At 40.9% G+C, this 16,063-nt stretch overlaps 1 protein-coding gene across 6 annotated transcripts in view; it reads left to right on the top strand.

The window, feature by feature from the left end:
• syne1a (spectrin repeat containing, nuclear envelope 1a) overlaps positions 1-16,063 on the top strand; it is a 165,590-nt gene that overhangs the window by 83,007 nt on the left and 66,520 nt on the right. For all 6 annotated transcript variants that reach the window (XM_072685563.1, XM_072685603.1, XM_072685554.1 and 3 more), the window contains exons 56-67: positions 983-1,160; positions 2,483-2,665; positions 4,292-4,435; positions 6,323-6,478; positions 7,684-7,848; positions 8,220-8,392; positions 8,835-8,988; positions 9,219-9,362; positions 9,532-9,696; positions 10,230-10,547; positions 10,701-10,856; positions 11,992-12,162. In XM_072685563.1, the coding sequence (XP_072541664.1) occupies positions 983-1,160; positions 2,483-2,665; positions 4,292-4,435; positions 6,323-6,478; positions 7,684-7,848; positions 8,220-8,392; positions 8,835-8,988; positions 9,219-9,362; positions 9,532-9,696; positions 10,230-10,547; positions 10,701-10,856; positions 11,992-12,162 (2,107 nt within the window). The remainder of the gene's footprint in view (positions 1-982; positions 1,161-2,482; positions 2,666-4,291; positions 4,436-6,322; positions 6,479-7,683; positions 7,849-8,219; positions 8,393-8,834; positions 8,989-9,218; positions 9,363-9,531; positions 9,697-10,229; positions 10,548-10,700; positions 10,857-11,991; positions 12,163-16,063) is intronic.

Raw genomic sequence — 16,063 nt, 5'->3', positions numbered from 1 at the left:
GAACACAGTTATAACACAGTCAGAAGAACGCAGTTAAAACACAGTCAGAAGAACACAGTTAAAACACAGTCAGAAGAACACAGTTAAAACACAGTCAGAAGAACACAGTTAAAACACAGTCAGAAGAACACAGTTAGAAGAACACAATTAGAAGATTGCAGTTAGCTCCCAGCCTGTGAGCCTTGAGTAAAAGGAAAGGTGTGTGTGCGTGTGTGTGTGTGTGTGTATGTGTGTGTGAAAGAGATACAGAAGGCTCTTTACACCTTTACGCATGAGTGCTTTGTGGTTCACAGAAAGGCAATTAAAATGATTCAGGCTGTATGGTTCTCCTCTCATGTGTCTCGTAAAGAATCCTGAGGTGTGTGAAACTGTAGTGCTTATATGGATGGTGAAAGGACTGTTAATGATTAGTTTTTCTATAAGTATATAAGTCAGGCTGCCTGCTCCTGCTCCTCTTCATTAGCATTGTTTCATTTATTCATTTATTTATTTTTCACAGCAAGGAAAAAAAAGGGGAGGCCCACTGCACCTCCGCCGCACTGCCCTCTCTGGCCTCATCAGGATTCTTGTGTGTGCGCATGTTTGTGTTTTCTGTGCGTTTTGCAGTGTTTTCACTTTTTTTGATGCCCATGCGCTTCCTATGAGAGAGCCTGTCATTGAAACAGATGCCTGCTCACCTTGCAGTACCAAATCTCTCTCTCTCTCCTCCCTGCCTCCCCCACACGGTTTCTTTCTCCCCTCATACTTTCTCTATCTCCCACTTTCTCTCTGCCCCTCTCTCACACACACACCCTCTCTCTCCCTCTTTCTCTGTCTCTTTCTCTCTTCTTTCTCTCCTCTTTCTTTCTGTGTTTTTCTCTCTCTTCCTCCCCCCGCCTCTTTTTCTGTCGTCCTCTCACTGTTTTTATCTTCCCCGCTCACTTTCTCTCACCATCTCTTTTCTCTTCTTTTTTACCCTCTCTCTCTCTCTCTCTCTCTTCAGTCTTGGTCTGCGGGCCTCCAGAGAATGTCAAAACAAGGAGAAGCTCCTTGAGCAGCGTTTCCGCTCCTCACTGCGTGACTTCCGTCAGTGGCTGGTGAACGCCAACATCTCCACCGCCAAATGCTTCGACTCACCGCACAGCATTCAGGAGGCCTCCGCCGCCCTCCAGAGGATTCAGGTGAGGGCAGAGTGGTCGCTCAGCCGCTGCCTCTGATGCTGCAGGCTCTTGGCTAAAGGCCAGACTGGCCACAGTAGGTTACCTCTGTCTCTGTCAGGCAGGACAGGCCAGGCTTTGACAAAGTGAGGCCTTTTCTCAGGTCCCACGGGCCACTTTATGAACCCGCCAAATAGCCAAGGACACACCAGACAGGGCTATTTTTGGCCTCAATTAGGCCAGCAGAAGAGCTGGGAGCGTGCTGGTGAAAGTGCATGGGAATTATCTTTGTCTGCTTGAATGAAATGCACATTAGTTTGCACAAGACAGAGAGAAAGAGAGTGCAACACTAATTCATCATTAGTTTGCTGTTATCTACAATGCTTAGTGTAATTTAGCAGTATTAGAGATGTTTTGTTCAGTGTATTAGGGATGTAACAGTGCACCTTGCATAATGTTGAACGCTCTCCTTAACTGAAAACCAAAACAAAAACATATTTTCAACCACTCCTTATTTGTTTCTAAGTCTGAATTGCATGAATTCTTACACTAATAATTTATTTCTTGCAGTTCTTTTTCTTCATAGAGCTTTTAGTGTTTTAGAGCGTTCGCAATTATAATGCTTTCATACACATAGAGCTTTCAGTTTTATAGAGCTTTCGGAAATTAGTCTTATAGAGCTTTTGGTATTATAGAGCTTTTTATGAACATGAGTGTTATAGAGCTTTCAGTGTTGTAAAGCTTTTATAGTAATTATGAAATCGTCTACAGTCCTGTTTGTTATTCTAGATGCATCTAAAATAACTTTTTACAGCTGTTTATAATCATAACAACATGAAGTGGATGTTTTATACGTATGTCTGTAATGAAATTGACTTTATATGATTTTACATTAATGACATTACATTTACATTGATGACATTTGAACTGTAGTTCATGGACTAGAGCAGGACTAGACAGAGAGCAGGTGAAAGAAAGGTCTGTGTGCAGACACGCAGATCATGAAAAAATGAATGAGAGAAAATTCAGGCTGCTCATTTTTTATTTACTGTTGTCTACATCTTGAATGTGGAACAATGTTTCTGCCTGACTGAGTACCCTCAGCTACCAATATGGCAGCAGACAGGCTTTAGCTCATGCTCAACTGCATCTATACCGTTTGAGTGGAGAAAAGGGGCGGGGTGTGGTGGAAGGAGAGGCAGCATGCTTGCGCTTCACAGATGGTGGGAGATCCCTGCTGGGGGGCTGTCAATGTCTGGACGTGACTCATCGGACTTAGTGCCCTCTGATTTGTTGTCGTCTGCTGGTGTCTGTGTGAGTGACGTTTCGCCTGTTGTGTGCCACAGGAGTTCATGAGTGACAGGGAGCAGGGCCAGGCCAGATTAGATGCCGTCCTGGCCCACGGGGAGCAGCTCAGCGCAGTGGTGCAGGCTGACCGGATGGAGGTGGTCAGGGCCAAAGCCAGTGCTGCCAGCGATGACTGGAGGAGCCTGATGGACAACTTGCAGCAGAGAGAGACCTTATTACAGGTAGGAATGAGCCCAGCTAGGAGTTCTTAATGTGACTGGCAGCGTTGGGTAGTAATGAACTACATGTAATCTGGATTACATAATCGGATTGCAAAAATCAAGTGCTTATAATCAGCATAGGATATCTGTGAAAATATGCGTAAGAAGATTAGTTATTTCTTTGCAAGGATTGCTGTTTTTAAGGATTATGTTTTTTATTTGGCAAAATCAGTAATTACCCTGTTAATTCTGAAGATACTGACTGTGCCAATAAAGTGCATTTTGGCTGTGTGACTGATTGATATTAATAACACATGCATGTGCATGCATGTTGTATTGAAATAAGAAAATTTATACATATATAACTAAATATATATATATTACATTACATTATGTTAAAATACATCATTATTATTTATTATGATTATATGTTTCCCTTTTTATGCATAGGTATAAACATTTAATTGTACAAAGTACATTAGACATTGCAAGTGCCACTTTGACATACCTGATGCAGATCCAGTAAAAAGCTCTATAATGTTTTCAAACATGTTTGGTCACACAGGCAGGTCTTGGTGCATGCACACATTTTTATTCACAATTTATTTTTGATGTGTGTGGATTGGGTATTGTGAAAAACAGTGCAGTTGCAGGTCAGATGAACTTGACTTTTTTGTGAAGGATTCTGGAGAATTTGAGTATTTTTAAACCAGCTTGTTTTCCACAGTGATATGAACAGTTCATTTTGAGACCCAAACACTTGTGAAGCATTGGTCTTTAATATTCCACAGTGTGTTAATAAGCTGATGTTTACTGGCTGTTACTGAGATCACATGTACAAATACTGTAGTGGTAAAGAGAGTAACAGCATGGTGTCTTTATGAACAAGACTGCAATACCATGTGTAGCATAGTTACCACTGGGTTGTATAAATCTGGCCCAAAGTCTTATGAATGGATTTTTATGGAAATGATGAACCACAGCCCCACCTTCAAGAGTAAAGAGATATGACCTAGAACGTTAATCAACGTTAATGCAGCAGCAGGCTCATGCAAGTAAGCAAATCAATGTTTTGCCACTTGCCATGCACAGCCTACTATTAGAATAGGCTTGTTTGAAAGCATCATAATTTTGCTGTTCACACTATGAATTATGCAGAACTGGTGAGTAGGACAGTTGAATCAGCTCACAGAATACAGTGGTAAACATAACAAGCCTACAAATAGCAGGTTGTCTTCACAGAACAGTTGAAGACAGTGATGAACGTTTTCCATAAAAAGACGGGGAACAAGCCACAGTTGTTTTAGCAGTATGTTTTTTGCTACACACTAGCTCATGATGTTTGATTTGATTAAGTCCTTCTTCCTCTTCTTTTTTATTATATAGTTGTAGTGAAAATAGTGCTTTTATGGATATTGTGATATCACATCATATCAGTTATGTCAATGTTAATCAGTTTTTCAATCTGTTGAGAGACCTCAAAGCATCTCCTCTGTCATCTCTCCAGGATGAAGAGCGGTTCTGTGTGCAGACACGAAGCCAGTGAAAGAACAATACTCAAAGATGTGCATGCAGAAACGCATATATGTGTAGCCTCAGTGTGCAAGTGTGTTTGTGAGACCTCTCCTTATCTCTGTTTGTGTGCAGGGTCTGCAGTCTCGCATGCAGGCGTTTGAGGAGAGCGTGCAGCCTCTTCAGGATTGGTTAAACAGAACAGAGGTCACTGTGCAAGATAGCAGTGCTCGCCTCCATGACCTGCCTGCCAAGAAACTGGAGCTGTGCAAACTACAGGTAATAAGCTCAGCAAAACAAGGGCTTCCTTCTCACTATCTCAGCACCTTTAAAACCACAGTTATCTGCTGCAGTTATTCTACCTGATATTAACCAGATGTCCTCAACCTGCTAGAGACTTGCCTTGTCTCTGATTACCCTAAATTGAGTGATTGTTGATTTAGGGAATGACTCTAGATGTGATGTATCTGTCATGTAGTTATAAAAGAAGATTATGGTTATTCTTTTGATGAATATAGACAAATGTCCAAAACCACAAAGTCATTTCCACTCACAAACGACCAGGCTCCCATCTCTATGAACGAGGAGAAACCAAAATACTAGAAACTGAGGGTCAAATTACTTTAAATCACTGATAAAATCTGACAAAAACCTCTCTCAATGAACAGTTTGTAGCTTTAGGCTCAATAAAGCACAAAAAACATGAATTTGTTTTTTTGAAATTTCTTTTCATGAAATTTGTTTCGGCTCTTGCCAAATTGGATGTTTTTGTTGAAGGGTGGGAGTTTATCCATAAACAGACACCATGTTGAGCGTTGTAGGAGCTCCAATTCATATCTCAACTCATGGCTGGTCTCCTCGTCTATAGCGTCTCTGACTGAACCTAATGTTTTGACAGTTTTTGAGAGCCTTATGGTATCAGCAGCTATACAGCAACTGCATAGAGGGTTTGATGCGTACCTTAACAAACTTCCACCTGGTCAGTCCTTGTGTTTTGGAATTGTTTGCGTTTAATAGCAAAAAATCATCTGTTGTGGAACTACTTTTTTGGCAGAAGGGCCTGACCGTATTGAAGCATAGTCGGTATGAAATGTAGGGCTATTTTGATTTATTTTGAGTCTTTGTTTTGTAAGAACTTAAAAAAAAAGTTGTTTTTTTTAGGAAGAATTTAGGATAATGAAGTAGGCGTAAATAATAAGTTATGTTTGTTAAGTATAAAAGGTATAATATATATTTCAAAAGTGATTATGAAATCTGCGAGCAGAAATATGTCTATTTCATTCTTGCCATTTCCAAAATATTGGATGACTCCCTGTCTCAAAATTTCAGTTTTTTAATTTTCTTTTAACAGAAATGAAAGAAGCACTTTACTATCTGCACCATCCAATTAATGAAATGACCATTTGAAATGAAGTGAGATATGACCATGGTGTGTTCTATTCAGATGGTTCAATAAAGTTACCCTCTGCGTGGGATAATGAAATTACCTCAGACAGTCACTCACTGTTGATTCTGCTGACTCAAGCTTTTGCCACAGTAGAGGATTAGACTGAAATGTAATTAATTGTGGTCTCTGAGAGCCTCGCCTCCATCAGTCTTCAATAGGCATGATAACAGTTATAATAAAAGGACTCACAAGATAGATAACTACTGCAGAAGAGCATTTCATTGTTCCTGCGTCTGTTTCTGTGTGTATTTCATACTTCATTGCCTTGCCAGGCCTTTTTGTCTGCGCTGTTGGTAATTACGCATCCTGCAGCGCATCTAGATGGCGAGTCCAGCAGCCCTCGTAACGATAATCCTCCCTCTACCCTTTCTGCCTCTCCCTTTCTTCCACTCTCCTCTCTTAATCCCTTTATAGAGTGCATCCATAATGGATGTTATGGTCATAAGCATTATCTGTTAAACAACTGATTTCATCTGTTTTTATTTTCTTATCTAAAGGGCCAGAAAGATGCTTGTTGAGCACTTTCTGTAATTGCTCATCCTGTATGTTTTGTCTTCGCCTGTTGGTGGATGCTGTGTTTAATTTATCTTGTGTTGGATTCTGGTGTCATTTGTATGTGTCTGGGTGTTCTCATGGCATGGGCCCTCCTCTCTCCTGTTTGTTTTTTTTGTTTTGTTCTTTACTCCTGCCTGCTTGCCCTGTTCCCCTCGCGCCCTCAGTCCGTGCTGGAGGAGATGTGCTCCAAGGAGCCAGAGCTGGGAGGGCTGAGGGAGAGAGCTCATAGCCTGTGGGAGGGTCAGGCTGCTGGGAAGGGATTTGTGCACCGGGTCTGCCAGCTAGCAGCACGCTACCTGGCCCTCAGCAACCGGACTAAGGTAACCTATTTAACTCCTGTGTACCCACCTGTTCATGTCACCACACAGCCTTGCAAGCTTTCTTATTATGCTGCCACTGATTATGGAGGAAAGTTGTTATATCTAGGGATGTACTAATATAAATGATAAAGTTTAGCATATTGGTTTAGGGTGTAAGAAAATATTGATATCAAAGTATTGCAATATTATGTTTTGCAAACTGTATTGAATCTCAAACACAGTATTGTTTTTAGTGAATAGTTTACATGCTAAGATTTGTGGAGGAAGTGGTTCATTTAGTGTTGTGTTTAAACCCTGACTGCTAGGAAGCAGTATTGCACTTCAGATCCCACTGTTCTGATTGTATAAAAAGAACTTTTCTTTTACTTAGATTTTGTGCAGATACTGGTGTTTTTTTAATCCTATGACAATTATTCTAATTTTTTATTAATGAAAAATCGCAATATATATTGTGTTGCTTACAGTTTAGCATGATATCGCAATATAAATTTAATTGTAACCCCTGTATGCGTGTAGTATCGCCAGGTTCTTGCCAATTGACAGCCTTAATATTGGTACTATATTGGTATAGAATAGTATTGATATGGTATATTGGTATGAAGCCAAAAAAGAGAATCAATAATTAAGATATACTAATAAAGATATTTGTGGTCTTGTTTTAATAGTGATATTTTTCTTTATTTATATCAATTCATACCTGCAAAGTGCATTATCCAGGGCATCCATCAGTGGCATTATCCTCTGTGTTCCATTTCAGGGAAGAATGCCCAGCATTTTGGCTTTATTATGTCCAGCATAACTTGTGTAGAAAACTGCATTGCTGGTATTGCTCTTTGCAAAATTTTGCCCTTATGCATAATACATTTAATTTTCCAGAGCATAAGGTACTACAGAATAGAAATGACCATAGAAACTGTTTTATGCATCTGATGGTGATCCTGTGTGATTAATGATAATCTAAACATAGAGAAGCACTTCACTGGCTAACCTGTCCACCCTCTTCTGAAGTAATAGACTCTGCTTTCTTGGTAAAGGACAGATAATTAATGTGGCTGGTCAAGTGCTGAGTGGAGCACAGAAATGAAAAGCACTCACCTGTATCACATTGAATTCTACTTGCCCTTCTGTTTATCATGTCTCTGCTAGAATGATTCCATGCACCACATATGTATTTCAGTACTTTTGTCACACTGTGGCCCATGCAGGAGAAAGTGTCAAGGATTGAGCGTGTAGTGGGAGAACACCAGCTCTTCTCACAGGGTTTACAAGAGCTTCAAAGCTGGGTTTCAGAGGCACAGAAGATCCTTGAGACCTGCCGGTCCACTACAGCTGATAAGAGCATGCTGGTCACCAGAATGGGCCATCTGGAGGTACTTCAAAGACTTTTGTTCTTTAGAAAACAATGCACTAACCATGTGTTTACCCGGTGAATCCTTGAAAGCTGCATGGTGTTCATCATTCAGACAGATTACATTTTATCTGCGTTCTTCAAATCCAGGGCTGGAACATTAGTGTTCAGCATGATTTGGGAATTTCCCACCTCAAACACACCTGGGTCATGTTGTCTGTTAATCACCAAGTGTAGTGAGTCTGGTTGGGTAGGGAAATCCTTAACTCATGTTGGACAACAGCCCTTCAGGCAGGATTTGAAGCACTTTGCTTTATATGAAGGTCATAGTCATGGTTCAGTCAAAGGTGATATTAAGAATAAGGGCATAACAGTACTGAGATGGTCTTGCAGGATCTACTGACGGCTCGCCAGGAGAGGGAGATCCAGCTGAAGATGCTTATCACCAGAGGAGAAGCAGTCCAAAGGAACACCTCTGCAGAAGGAGTACCTGTGGTCCGCAAACAAATTCAGGACCTTAAAGACTCTTGGGATTTGCTCCTCTCAGGAACTATTCAGTGCAAAAGGTCTTGTCATGAGTCATTCTTTTTAGTCAGTATTTTACTACGACTTTAATATAAGGTTATACTAGAGTCTACTAATGATGTTCCACCAGTTCCAACCCTTTAACCAGACAAAGAAACAGTTTACCACCCAAATGGTGCTTCCTAGTTATCCTGGTTCTATGTAGATCAATTGTCTAGGTTTAAGAACCATTGGAAAACATGTTGTGTTGTGTTGTTTGAGGGTAATTTGGTAGTAATTTGTTTTTTGTAACCAATATGATGTTAGGGTAAATGTCCAGGGTTGAAGTGCTGCCCTGTAGGAATGCTGCTTCATAAGAACAGTGTTTCATGGATTTCATGGCATTTATAATTGCATCCATGCCCATTTCTGTATACTGTGCAGTAAGTTCGTGAGAGAATAGGTTCAGCTTAATGAACACTTATCTGTGTGTTGCACCTGCAGCCAGCTGGAAGGTGCCTTGTCCCACTGGACCAGCTATCAGGAGGACGTGAGCCAGTTTGAGGGCTGGTTGGAACGAGTGGAGGAGAGTCTGGGGAGCTCGGATAAACACTACACCGAGATGAGGGACAAGACTGCCAACTTGCGCAAGGCTAAGGTGCATTATGAAGTCTAGGCATAGTCTGTAACTCCTCCTTCTGGTGTATATGTTCAGACGTTTGCTATATAGAAAAATAGATGACTGCCTTCTTTTAAACATTCAAGGCATTTATTTTCATGTGCAGTAAACCCCCATAGAGCTTAAAATACAATTATACTTGGACTAAACCTGAATTACAGCTTAAGAGGACCCACTGACTGAATCCTTTTGTGTTCTGCTTGGGGCAGCTGCTTTTTGAGGAAGTGTTGAGTCGCTCCAGCCCTCTGGACACCATCGCCACAAAGGGCTCCAACATGACGGAGCACTTGGCCACCCAACAGGAAGTTCACAAACTCAATGAGCGATATGAAGCCGTCAAGGCCAAAGCCAAGGTAGAGCTGTTTAAACAGAAGCAAAGGAAACAATGTCTTACTTGACACAGTAGCGATAAATCGGTGTTTTAGAGTGTCCGAAATGGGAAGCAGAGAAACAGAGATTTAACAGGCTTTAATGTGAATGAACAGGCACGTTTTAAGCAAATCTGTCCCTTTGGTGCTTCAGGCTGCAGTCAACAAGGCAGAAGAACTGGTACTGGTACACCAGGAGTACCAGCGGGGACTCCACATGTTTGAGGACTGGCTGGAGCAAGAGCAAAGCAGTCTGGCTCTGCTTTCACCCCTAGATGGAGATGTGGACACTCTGGAGAACACTCTGAAAGAATTGGAAGTGAGTATAATATGTGCATGCATATGTTTTTATGTTTTTTTATATTTCAGGTTCTTCAGGATAACAAGAACTGTTATAGCTACCTTCAAAAGAATCCCCCACAATTTTTTATTTTGATTACAATTAACAGTATGGATTCCAAACTTGTCAAGCTGTTACTTGTCCTCCTGAAAGTAGAATAGGCCTGATCACATCTGAAAGACTGATATTGGGAAGATATTTATTAACATTATAAGTCCAGTCAAGTACTTTGTTGTGGTCATTTTACCTTATTTCATAAGGTATTGGGGTTAGATTTCTTTAGTGTGAATTTATTTTAAAGTAAATAAGAAATGCAAAAAATATCTGCAGGGCCAGTGTTTTGACATCAGTTAAGGTAGCTCTCCTTTGTCACATTCCTATTCCCATTAAAAGGAGTCATGCGGGAATGAATCTGCGATGGAAATTCAGGCAGTTCACAGTCATTTTAAAGTAGAAGAGTACATTGATATGAATATGTACATAAAGGTATCCAAATTGTATCCCTTTTCTAGGCGCTGCAGTTACATTGTTCAGACGGCCTAACCTTGCTGAAGTCGGCGCTGGCCAGTCGCGAACAGGTTGTCCCCTGGGGCATCCCACAGATTGAGGAGCGGGCCCTGGAGACAGCACAGAGGGAGTGGCAAGAGTATCAGGACAGGATGAGAGACACAAAGTCCCAGGTGGAGCAGGCCCTCATCAGACTCCAGGAGCTAGAGGGCTGCTTCCAGAGCTTTGACCAGTGGCTGGAAGACCTTGAACGCAAAGTGAAGCTGAGGAGTCACAGGCTCTCAGATTCCACTACAAAAGACGTCCAGCTGCAGCAGCTGCTGGTGAGAGACTCCTCAGCTGTGACTGAGTGATTTTGGCAGGTGTACCCATAGTGCGGCTATGGGATTTAGTTCTGGAATCTGTGCTCTGAAATTGGGTTTCGAACTATTTGTGTCATCACTTTTTGTGACATCATTTTTTCTTTCTTTTTTTAGCAATGGCAGATGGAGGCTGGACAGAAGCAGTCTGAGATGGAGGGCCTCAGCACTCTTGCACAGCAAATTGTAGAGGATGCCCATGTCAGTGCCAGGGTCAGCACTAGGGTCACTCAGCTGACTGCCCGATACCATGCAGTGCTTCTTCGCATACAGGTCAGCAAACAACATCAAACATTTCATGCTCATTGATCATTTTACAGATTGATACCCACAACTGTTGAGATCATAAGGCACAAGGCTGTATCTGTATAATTATGGGCATATAGTCATTAATTTGGTTTGCCTAATTTTGCAAAGGGAAACTCCCTTTTTTTCTCCTCAGTTTTAGAGAACCAATTGCCCAACCCACTTCTTAGGCTCCCTACATTGGGTAGGTGAGGATGCACGAATGCCTCCTCCTATACATGCACACTGCATATCTGCCACTCCCTCTTTTCGAACTGCCTCTGATGCAACGTCACCAGGCTATCAATGTGCTCAAAGGAAAGCACCAGGTAGACAGCTCTCTCCAGCCTCTCATTTATTGGCAAGCAGACTTTTAAATTCAAAATTCTGGTATAGTGACAGACCCTACTAACTACAAGTTCTGCTGCCACTATATACTGATGAGTGTAATTTCTCAGCTGTCTGGCAGAATAACCCATCTTTATCCCCCGGCTCCCTCTTGAAAGACAAAAAGAGGGGGGAAAACAGGGCAAAATCAATGTCTGTCCAACATACGGGGCTTAAGCAGGTAATTAAACAATAAAAAAGCCATTCTTTCACTCCTGTGTCCGCTCCTGCCGCCGCTGCTGCCGTGGCAACAGTGGAATTGATTTTTACACCTGCTGTAACACCTCACTCTCTAACACACTTCGCTCACACCCATCCACCCACCTTGCGCATTGGAGGAGTGTGTAATTATTCACAGAGAAACGACAGGCTGCCACATGCACTGCAGTCGAGAGTTGTGTGTGTGCTCAGCAATAAGTCTTAATTGGAGTCGCGTGCCTTGGCATCTGGATGTCAGTGTGAAGTGCTTTATGAGCCATGACCGAAAGAAATGAAAAATCAACAATACACAATTCTCAGGATTAAGTGCTCTATGAACAGTGCATTTAAAGTATGGAGAAATAACGTGAAAAAGTACTGCATTTGAGCAACACTGTCTTTCTGTGCGGTGCCAAAGGCCTGAATGTAGAACAGAAGTGGAAATTGGCTATTCTCAGTCGACACTGAAATGTTTGTTTATGTGTAATGTATTTGTGTAATACCAGAATCATTTTCTGCTTAATGCTCTGACACACAGGAGACTGTCAAACAGCTCCAAGAGGAAATTATGAGCATTGCGGAGGCTCAGAGCACCCTCAGGACCTTCTCTGTCTGGCAGAGCGTAGCAGCAGCGGAGTTTAGAACCGTCAGCGAAAGCAAGGAAGCCCTGGACCGTACTACCATGGAGAAAAAGATGAAGAGGTTGGAGGTATGCCACTGTGAATACACCAGCCTTGTCTTAGTAATAAAGGAAGAAATTAATTTATTCTAATCAGTTTTATTGCATGAGCATCTCCATTAAAAAGTGCACTGTGGATTTGAATTAACAGCCTTTTTTATTAAAATGTGTTTTTACATTAATTGACTTCTGTAGATTAACTCTTAATTATCACTTAACACTGTGTCAAAGCTTGCAAATATTACAACTCTCCCAATCATCCTAAAGATTTGTCTTGACTTGATGATCTTTAGTCAAGTCCGTTTTCGAAAAATAACATTTCCTAGAGAATGTCTCAAATTGAGTGAAAACTCATATCATTGCCAGAGCAGTTTAATCATGCATGGGTTCCATTTTTTCAGTGTGAAGTGAACTTTTGTGAATCTATGTAAAGTTACTACTGTAACCACAGTGGGGAGTGTTGGTGGCCAGTGCAAGTAGAAGTTGGCTAAACACCCAAACATTGCTAGCATTTTCAAAAGTATACTACTGTGGCTATGTGGCCATTAATCATTTTAACTTTGGTTTACAGCACATTAGGTGAAAATTAGTATTTTTTGCTACTGGGCATCCCTACAGTTGTTAACTATAGTTTACTTTTACCCTACTGTAGTAAATACAAATCACACTTTGAGCCCCACCCTCAAAGACAGCTGTACACATGCATTTGTTGACAAGCAGAAGGATACAGAACCAGCAAAGCAACATCTGGAATGATAGCACCATGTGGACTAACAAAGTAGTAGTAATAGTACAGGATTTTCACAGATGCTACCATCTGACTATGCCGCTATTCATCTGATACAAAGTAAAGCTGGGGTGGATATAAAGCAACTTCATCTTGTGATGTATAGGTTATTACTAATTAATATATATATTTAGTTTTTTTACCTGTGGCTAAATAACAGGGTCGTAAATAGGCCTGTTAATCAACGTCTGATCATTTTCTCACCCCAACTAAAGTCACATACTATTTAAACAGAAGTACTATTAAATACATGTATTCTGTTGCAGCTTTACAGTAACTGATTTATTTGGCATTCAAATGCTGTCCAGACCTTAAAAAATTAGTAAATTCTGATGAAAGGATGCACAGACTCAGATGTGGTTGTGTTTTAGGAAAGGAAATTGTAGCACATTTTCACCACAATGATTCTCAAGAGCCATTGATTCGGACTGAAAAAAAAAACAAAAAAACACTCGCACAACTACATGTTACTTATGTCTCTATGGGCTTGGCACAGTTTTGTATCCCTGTTTGAGACAGTTTGAGTGTGTGTGTGTGTGTGTGTGTGTATTTGTGAGTGTGTGTTGTGAGGCATGAAGCAGGGGTATTGATCATATCCTTATGAAGACAAAGCACAAACAGCTTCAGAGAGTGGAGAGGGGCTTAGTGTCCCACTGCAATGCACAGACACACACATGTGCATACGAACACACACACTTGCACACACTCCCCACTGTGAAAGAGGAGATGAAGGAGCGGCCTGTCTGTGGAACCTGCTGGCACAGACACTGTAATTGATGCAATGCCCTTGCCTCTTCAGTGTTATATGCCCACTCGCTCGGTCTCTCTCTAACTCTCTCGCTCTGTATCTGTCTCTTCTCTTCCTTTATTTGCCTTTTCTTCTTCTTACACACCTTCACTATAAGTCTCTCTATCATCTCTTTTATTATTGTTTTTCTACTCTCATTTCTTCGTTTCTCTCTCTCTCTCACTCTCTCGCTCTCTTTCTGGCACAAAACTGGCACTCACAAAGAGACCTCTTCTGTAGCTCAGACTTATCATGTAATCCATGCTTGTGGGATCAATAGCCCAGCACAGATGCTCAGTAGCAAAAGGGCATAGTCTCTGTACACTCTCAAACACACAAACATACATTTACATTTACATTTATGGCATTTAGCCTTATCTAGTTAGAATAGACCAGTAATTCAAAGGATACCTCTAACATACACACACATCCTCAGATACACACACATACACATGCTGTACACATTAATTCATACACAACAACATCCAGTGCACGTAAAAGGATTCACAGTGACAGTGGAGAGACGTCTAAGGAGTAAAGCACATAGTCGTTTACCATTCTGATACCAGTATTGAAATGAGTATTGGCTGATACTGACACTATACTGATATGTAGGCCTCATAATATAAATGAGCTATAATTAAAGCATTTTACTTAAGATGAGCCTCTAATAGGAGGCTATCATGTGTCAACTACTCAAATACTTGACTATCCCACTACCCCAGAAAACACACAACTAACCACATCTCTCAGTGTGATTGTATACTGCTTCAGGATAGATTGGATCAGATCAGATTCATTTATCTCATTTATCTCATCTCATTTATATCAATTTATGCCACATATTGTTACATAGACATTTATGTTGCAAAGCTTATAAACACAGCTTATAAACAATGCAAAATACCATTTTTATTTTTTTTATATTCAGTTAAACACGTGAGTTGAAGAGCAAAATGTAGGATTCAAACATTTTTCAGTAAACAAGAGCCAGAAGTGAATTTCCCTTACGTACACATCTCCACTCTCAATCTGGTGAAGTTAGACATTGATTCTTGTAAATCAGCTATAATTTAACTGACCTGTTGTACCTATTGAATACCTGTGTGAGGCAATTGTAAAGCTGAGAAAAAATACTTTTGGAGAATACCAGTTCATAGAATCTTTCTTAAGTGAATATTCACATAATGTCTGAAAAAAATCACTTTATCTTAAGCATAAAGTTAAGAAAATAAACTAGGACTAATAAACATCTAAGAAGAATTTATTTCTTAAGACACTTTTGTAAATCCAGACCCTGAATTTGATCAGAAATGTCATCCACATATGTAAATAACGGTGTGACAGACAGTGGCGGAAAAAGTATAAGAAAGTCTACTCTGGATTTTTTAAAGCAATACTATGTAGCGTTTTTACCTTAAAATTAGAGTTCATCATGTTGATGCTCCACTGACTACTTTGGCTTGGTGCGCTGCTAATGCCAGGTTCATACTACACACTCCGATAGCCCCATTTTTCGAATTGCCGTTGGTTTTTGGAGATGGACGAAAACCTTAGGTGGGTGGCAAATCAGAAATTGCTTGGATGCTGGCTTGATGCTATGTGTGAATTGCTGAAAGTGAGGATACGAGAGTTCGCTGAGTGATCGCCGATGCCTTGCAAGCCACCAGCAAATATTTAGCAGGTTTTATACCTGAAACTGTCATCAACTCAAAATCTGTTACTGTGAAAAGTGTTGTGGCTAGCTACAGCCGAAAGTGGATTTCTTTATTTTCTCAAAATATGTCTCGCACATGACGGGTTTCTCCTGCTTCTTTTCAAAGCAGTGTTTTCCATGATACGACCCCTTTAACAACTTGTGGCTGGTAGCATGATGCTATTCAGTATATGTAATCCTCCATTACTAGTTAGCTGCATTAGCTTTCATAGCACCAGCGCAACACCATAGAAGTAAACTTCAGACAGCTTTAGGAGAAAATTGTATAACATTGATTTTTCACAGAACTGTACAGTTTATCACAGCCTTCGATCTCATAGATCTACTGTCAGCTTCTTTAAAGCTCTCGTTCCAGCTTGATAACTTCTGATCCATCTGCCTGTCTCTGTCTGTGAAGTTCATCATTAAAGGGCTGAATCCTCTGGTGTCTTCGCAGCAGTGCTGCACCCAGCAATGGCACCAGCCTGTTATGTGCTGCTCTTTGTTGAGACAACAGTCTGATATCATATGGAGAAGCCTCCAGCTTAGAAGTGGAGTGTGGCTGATAAAGGGGGCGGGGGAATGTGTGTGTTGCCGGGGAAACCCTGCTGTGGCAGCTCTATTTAAGGCCCGGTAATTGGGTCTTCCTCTCATATCTCCG

Source organism: Salminus brasiliensis, chromosome 1 (genome assembly GCF_030463535.1).
Source record: "Salminus brasiliensis chromosome 1, fSalBra1.hap2, whole genome shotgun sequence".
NCBI classification, from domain to species: domain Eukaryota; kingdom Metazoa; phylum Chordata; class Actinopteri; order Characiformes; family Bryconidae; genus Salminus; species Salminus brasiliensis.
This window is presented reverse-complemented; position numbering and strand designations above follow the sequence as displayed.